The sequence below is a fragment of the Osmerus mordax genome, chromosome 5, assembly GCF_038355195.1.
Source record: "Osmerus mordax isolate fOsmMor3 chromosome 5, fOsmMor3.pri, whole genome shotgun sequence".
NCBI lineage: Eukaryota > Metazoa > Chordata > Actinopteri > Osmeriformes > Osmeridae > Osmerus > Osmerus mordax.
The window spans coordinates 21884813-21891868 of NC_090054.1; the positions used below are offsets into that span (position 1 = coordinate 21884813).

Below are 7056 nucleotides of genomic sequence, written 5' to 3' on the forward strand. Positions count from 1 at the left end.
ATGTCGGGCTCTCTATAAAACTAACGACTGAGCAGCTTGTTAATAATAATCATGTGTCATGGAGCAGTTCATAATAATAATAAACGCATTTATCCTTATGTTCTTTTGCATGTTAATTTTCCCCTTATTCTAAGGACACAGCGCCTGGAGGGTAAACAGGGAACTAATGACTGAGGACTGTGTCCTCAGGCAGACCTGAGCTATGTCCCTGACTGTCAGAGCTGAGGCTGGGAGAGGAGATATCTCTGCTGCTGCTGGTGCTGCTGGGCTCTCCTGGTCTCCCTGAGCCACACGCGTGAAGACAAGGAGCCAAACAATGATCTCATCCCCAAATAATTGCTTCTCTTGTGGCAGACCCCTCCCCTCCGACAAGGCCAAATCAGTATCACCACATATTTTGTTCTTTTCTCATAGGATAGGAAAAGGCCTCTGTGATTTAATCTGCCAAACCCAACCTTCCTGTCTCCACCATGTCAAACTCATAGAAACGTCAGACATACTGGGCCACAGAAAACACGGTAGCTTCCCACTCATAGAAGCTCTACTGAATCCTATCTACATGACGAGGGTATAGTGGTTCTCAGGACCAGTGCATACCTGCAGGACTTCTCTGCTGAACAGGGAGGTGCGATGGATGAAACAGTCACTCTGGGAGTCAGCGACTGTCACGCCATCTCTGAGCGTGGACGATGGACTCTCTCTCCTCAGCTGGTCTTTTTGGGGCGAGCGAGCTCCAGGCCCTGCAGTCTGCAGGGGAGACGCTATGTTACACACTGGAAACTCAATTATCTTTCAGCCGATAGCAGCGTCTCTCCTCTTTTAGTCAAAGGGAAAGTGAGTTCAGTAAACCTTCCGTCATAGCATCAACTGTCTGCTGGTTCCACATTCTCCTCAGTGAGGGAAGTCTGTCCCTGACTGGAGCCAGAAGAGACATCAGGGATCAGGGAGGGGCCCACACCCAGGACTGTAATCACCTCACGGAGAGAGAATGTTAAACTGTCCATTTAAACTGTTAATTATGCCTTTTAAATGATCTGGTGAGACAGTGCAAACGTGTCAGACGAGCCCTCGGGTCTCTGAACAGACTCCTCCTGTCAGCACTACACAGGCTGACACACACATACACACACAGCACTACACAGGCTGACACACACACACATACACACACACACACAGCACTACAAAGGCTGACACACGCACACACACACACACAGCACTACACAGGCTGACACACGCACACACACACACACGCACACACACACACACAGCACTACACAGGCTGACACACGCACACACACACACACGCACACACACACACACACAGCACTACACAGGCTGACACACGCACACACACACACACACACACAGCACTACACAGGCTGACACACACAGGACAGGCACTATTTCCTCGGCAGACTATGCCCCTGCCGCGCTCTGTCCAGGAAACATCTGGGCAAATAGTAGGAAAAGGAACGGACTAGCCCTCAGATGGAGTAGGGTTTCTGTCGCCCATACAGGGGAATTCTGTCGCCCTTGGAGAGAAATATGTAAACATATAACTAAGAAAGAAAATAAAAAAAGTTCCTTTTTAATGAGCTAGTGAAGAACCTGCTAACTTTTCTGATGCTGTTTGTTTTTGGACACGTGCCTGTGTTATGAACGAGAGCAACAGGATAAGAAACAAGAGCGCTGTTTCCAGTGGCTGTGTAAGGAGAGGAAGTAGGCGCAGCGCGGCCTTCATGTGGTGTCACCTGGCCGGGGACCGGAGCAGGCCTTCCTGCATGGCTTCCCTGACCTCATGATTTCCACGCGGGGAGAAACCTAGCCTGCTCTGAAGCAGCTCAGCACAGTGATGACCCAAACCTTGGACTCAGCTCAGCACAGTGATGACCCAAACCTTGGACTCAGCTCAGCACAGTGATGACCCAAACCTTGGGCTCAGAACAGCACAGTGATGACCCAAACCTTGGGCTCAGAACAGCACAGTGATGACCCAAACCTTGGACTCAGCTCAGCACAGTGATGACCCAAACCTTGGACTCAGCTCAGCACAGTGATGACCCAAACCTTGGGCTCAGGACAGCACAGTGATGACTCAAACCTTGGGCTCAGAACAGCACAGTGATGACCCAAACCTTGGACTCAGCTCAGCACAGTGATGACCCAAACCTTGGGCTCAGAACAGCACAGTGATGACCCAAACCTTGGGCTCAGAACAGCACAGTAATCACTTAAGCCTTGGGCTCAGGACAGCTCAGGCTAAAGAGACCGGCTCACTCAAACCATTCTGTACATAAATATATTCTGCCTTTTACAGTACCGTTACGCACAGGTGGTCTAACCGCAGATGTGCGCGATAACAAGACGTGCCCTCTTTATGGGCTTTGAACTACGTTCACCCCAGAACTCAATAAAGATTTCACCACTAGCTTTTTCCTCCTGTATAACTCTCAAAACTTAAAATAATAAGTCCTTCAGGCTTGGCGACCATGGCCATGACATCACTTCCTAAATTCCAAGAGACCTATTATCATGTGCAGCTGGCACAGACCAAGCACTCACCACTATGAGAGTCAAAACAAAATGTTATTCGCTAGTTTGAGAAAGAGAGAATGTTAAATGGCACTTAATTTCTTACCTGTTGAACAGTTTCCTCTCTGTTCCCTTGTACTGAGGTGTGTTCCTGAACTGGGCTGGCCTGCTTCTCATCACAGCTGGTCTGCCTGAGCAAAACCTGCAGATAACACAAACATGTACAAAAGTTATTTCGATATTTTCCTAGTATGCATCACTTATAAAAGATTACTAAAACGTCTTAGTAACATAATCATATATTACATTTTAAATTATATCAAAGGATCTATTCATATTGAAATGATTAAAAACGTTCTCAAATTGCCACTTACCATAACCGGCTCTCCAGAAAGAGCTTAATTACACAGCGTAATAACAAGCTGCAAACATAATAACTTGTAACTAAATGAAGTATGATGAAGTCATAAGGACAGCCTACGGCATGAGAGGATGTGTCATGCGCACATATCAAATGTGGCTTTGTGTTGAATGAAAGGAGTGAAACAATGATCTCATCGCGGTTAGTAATATGAACATTGCTAAATTAAATTTGTGTCTAGCTGAATTCACTTTCATTCATAAGGACAAATAACTTCGCATATAAAACACAAAGTTGAGTGCATTCTTTGGAGACCGATTTTTCAATTCATGAAATGTATTCGTTTTATAGATTAATGTTTAGTTTATATTATTCAAAGGCATTTAAAATAGAAATTATCCACAGAAGTAACAAGTAAACAGACGAAGAAAAAGAAACTTGACGTGCCGTGTATTATCAATGTTTTCCAATAACTATTTCATTCATTCGTTGACACTTCTGGGCAAAGTTTTCAAAAACATGCCTGAGGACCCTTAGACTTGCGCCTCAAAATAATACGACGAAAGGAGGTAATGATGAGACCAATCTGATTACTCACTACTCTACAGACAACTCAATGAGGTTAGAGATATAAAATACTGAATGAACGAATGAGGAATCAAATCTTACATAAGTAGCCAAATTAGTGCTTGCACGTGGGCGTCATGACAAATTCAGCAGCGGTCCAACTAGCTCCGTGTAGCGGTCCTTCTCAAAACTGTTTTCATATCTAAAGATATTCATCCCACAGTTGTTTACTACCGTTTTCATTTGCTGTTCCCATTGTCTATTTGATTGTAGCCTTAATAAGTACCAGTATTTTGAGCGTAAGAGAGGTCATTAAACATTTACTTCTAAATAATGCCATTATGAAAAACTCTAAAATAAAAAAACATGTTTAATGTCTAATCTCTGATTTGTTTATGAAATACTCCCCTCAAAAATCAAGCATTTATAAGAGTTAAAAGGGTGGTTACCTTAAATTGAGAACTGGGTTTATTTTCACAGCTCACCCCAACTATCCTGGGCAGCTGGGAGTTTGAGGTTGTGATGTTATTATTATTGTTTATGTTCTCCGTTTTGGGAGATGCCGCGATGGCGGGTCGATGATGTCCCACAGCGGCTTTGCTCGCTCTGTCCTCCTTGCTCCCAGAGATGGTGATCTTCCGGATGGATCTGGAGACAGTGTTGGGAGAAACAGCGTTTCTGTTCAGGTGGTCCTCGGCTGCCATGTCCTCCTGCCTCCTGGCTGGGGGGTCCCTGCGTGCCAGCGGGAGGAGGGAGGCGCCCGCTCGCACCTGGGACCGGCTGAGGTAGAGGGTCACACGCTCGTTCAAGTTGTGTTGGCGCGAGCAGTTATCCAAAGTCTTGCTCTGCAGGTAGCCCTGTGTGAAACCTGTGCATTTTGGCACCGCAGGGACTGAGAGCCTGGTCCCAATAGTGAAGGACTGGACCTTCCTCACAATACTCTCCGACATGGCTGTTATTAAAAACGCTTCGGTCCAAATGAGCGATAATAAAAGTCTGAAACCTCCCCTTGTTCTCTCCCTCCCTCCCTCCCTCCCTCCCTCCCTCTCTCTCTCTCTCTCTCTCTCTCTCTCTCTCTCTCTCCCTCCCTCCCTCTCTCTCTGTCTCTCTCTCTCTCCCTCCCTCCCTCTCTCTCTGTCTCTCTCTGTCTCTCTGCCTCTCTGTCTCTCCCTCCTCCTGCTCAGACGAGGAGGGAGGGCTCAGTTGTCCACCTTCTTGTGCATGTTGAGAATGCACAGCACACAGGACAGGACGGCTTCCTTGGACTCCTGGGATCGGACGCGGTCCCAGACGTGACGGAGGGCCGTGCCGAGGTGGGCCGCGCCCGTAGAGAGGGTCCTCCGCAGGAAGCTAGCCAGAGAGGCTGCTAGTCTGCTGCTGACAAGTCTGATAACCAGGGAGCGGAGCAGCAGGAACACTGGCATGGTGCCTGGCTATGCTGCACAGGAGAGAAAAGAAATCTAGAAAAAAGAGAAAAGCAGCATTAGAGGAGGAAGGGGGTGGTTTTGTGAAAGAGGGAATGAAGTCACCACCCCTCTCTCTCACACACACACACACACACACACACACACACACACACACACTGTCTATCTCTCTCTCTGTGCATTTGGAGGACATGAGAGGAGGCTGTAAAGTCTGGCTGTCAAAACTTCCTCTCTGAAGCAGAGCAGCAGAGATAAGAGGGGTAATGGAGTTAGAGAGCATCCTCTCTCTGACCCTTTCAATCACAGCTTCTCCATGAGGTCATGTTCTTAACTTAAAACACACACAGCAGCACTCACACACCTCACACACCTCACACATCTTACCTTTGCCTTCAACGGCAACCAAAACAAGAAATCCCAGCTCACAAAACTCAGCTCAAAAACTGAAACTTGACATAACTATTAAAAAATATATAAGAAAAAAGAAAAGAATGAATGAAATTGCATCTCCTTTCTGGTTGTCTCCACAGAGATGATGTTGATGATGTCTCCAGTAATGACTCAACGCCCGTGGAGGGTGAGGGAGCTGCAGTGTGCTGGAGGAGTGTGTGTTGTTCTGTCCATCCAGAAGACCAGTCTGCCGTCCTCTTCTCTGCCGTCTCACGTATCCTCGGCTGTGGGGCTCCAGCACAGGAACAGCTGCTATGGAGGCTGTGACTGAGAGGAACAGGGAACCCCTTTCACTCTCCTTAAACCCAACACACTGCTGGCTTGACAACTGTGGGGGGCGATTCTGTAGTCATGAATGGAATGACCCCCTCCAGCCCCACCCTGACCCTCCCTGGTTCTCACTCAACGCTGGTGGCACACAAGCCACTGCTGGAGATGGCTGGAGCACATGCTGGCCTGACTGACTGGAGTGGCAAGGTGTGTGTAGGGGTGAGAGGGGGTGAAGGGGTGAGGGGGTAGGATTGGGGGAATGAGGGCTGTTGAGTCTGGGTGACAGCAGAGAAAATATTTGCTGGGAGAGAAGTGATCCCCCCCCCCCCCCCCAGGTGAAAGCTTTACCAAAAAAGGAACATCTACATCTCTCATCCAGCACCAGCCAGCACACAGCTGAACCCAGAAACGCCCACAGAGATGTAATGACCTCACCCAGGATTTTGTAAAAAAATAAAATACAAAAATAATATAAGAATAATGCTAATAATAGTAATAAATAAGTGAAAAAATTTATATTTTTAAGTAATTACGATCCGAAGAGGTTTCTTCCGCACTGTCACTTATAGCTACCCTTTCACATGTCCGGCTGATTGGTTGTATACTTTATAGCTCAAAAAGACAAAAAGTTTGTTCTAGCCTAGGCTACTCCATTGAATGATCGGCCACAAAATAAAACGAAAATGGTAGAGTGGAGCACACAAAAAAATGCTCTGACTAAGTCATTAGTTACTATTTCAGACCACTATATATTTTGCGACGAAATATGGCCAAAAGGAATGAATGACGGGTGTTTAGGATTAGAGCGTAGCAGTCGCCACCATAGACATAATAAAGAGTAGACGCCACATTGGCTGCTGGGCACGAGAAATGCGGCGGCCATCTTGTACATGGCAAATTCCTAGTTGCTTAGCATCAGAATAAACAAGATGCCAGCACTGTGCAGCATATTCCTGCTCAAATCGGCGGACAATCGCAAACAGGGCTCGGGGGATTACTTTTTACAAGTAAGATTTAACATCACCATACTACCATTGGTTGTATTTTGTGAAAATAATAACCATGTCCCCTATCATAGCTACATGTAGCCTATGACCTTGCAGCAAAGCAAACCTCGTGAATATCAGTTAGGTATTCAGTTGTTATGATTAATTAAATGCGCTGACAGCTCATTGTCCCAGCCAAACAAATTACACTGAGTGGAGCGGTTGCCCGTTTCAAGATGGCGGCCCCACGGCTCGTCAGCGCTAGTAGGCAGTAGCAGTCGATGCAGCGTCTACTCTATTATGTCTACTGTATGGTCGCCACGCCTACGCATTTGAAATCCACAGACTATCTTCTGGCGACTCCAGCCTTGACGTTCCAAGATAAAAACAATTGAGTGTCGATGAACGTAGCTGCTAGCTAGCTGTGTGTGTTTGCTACCCCCGGCAATGTTGTTGTTTAATTTCC

The 7056-nt window shown here is 46.7% G+C and overlaps 1 protein-coding gene across 1 annotated transcript in view; it reads right to left on the reverse strand.

Annotated features, from left to right (window-relative positions):
• Window positions 1-4410, reverse strand: part of LOC136942774 (uncharacterized) — a 32615-nt gene extending 28205 nt beyond the window's left edge. Inside the window, exons 1-4 of the mRNA XM_067235746.1 lie at window positions 3910-4410; window positions 2639-2734; window positions 598-747; window positions 196-282 (exon numbers count right to left, since the gene is read on the reverse strand). Coding sequence (XP_067091847.1) covers window positions 196-282; window positions 598-747; window positions 2639-2734; window positions 3910-4410 — 834 coding nt within the window. The remainder of the gene's footprint in view (window positions 1-195; window positions 283-597; window positions 748-2638; window positions 2735-3909) is intronic.
• Window positions 4411-7056: the final 2646 nt, after the last annotated feature.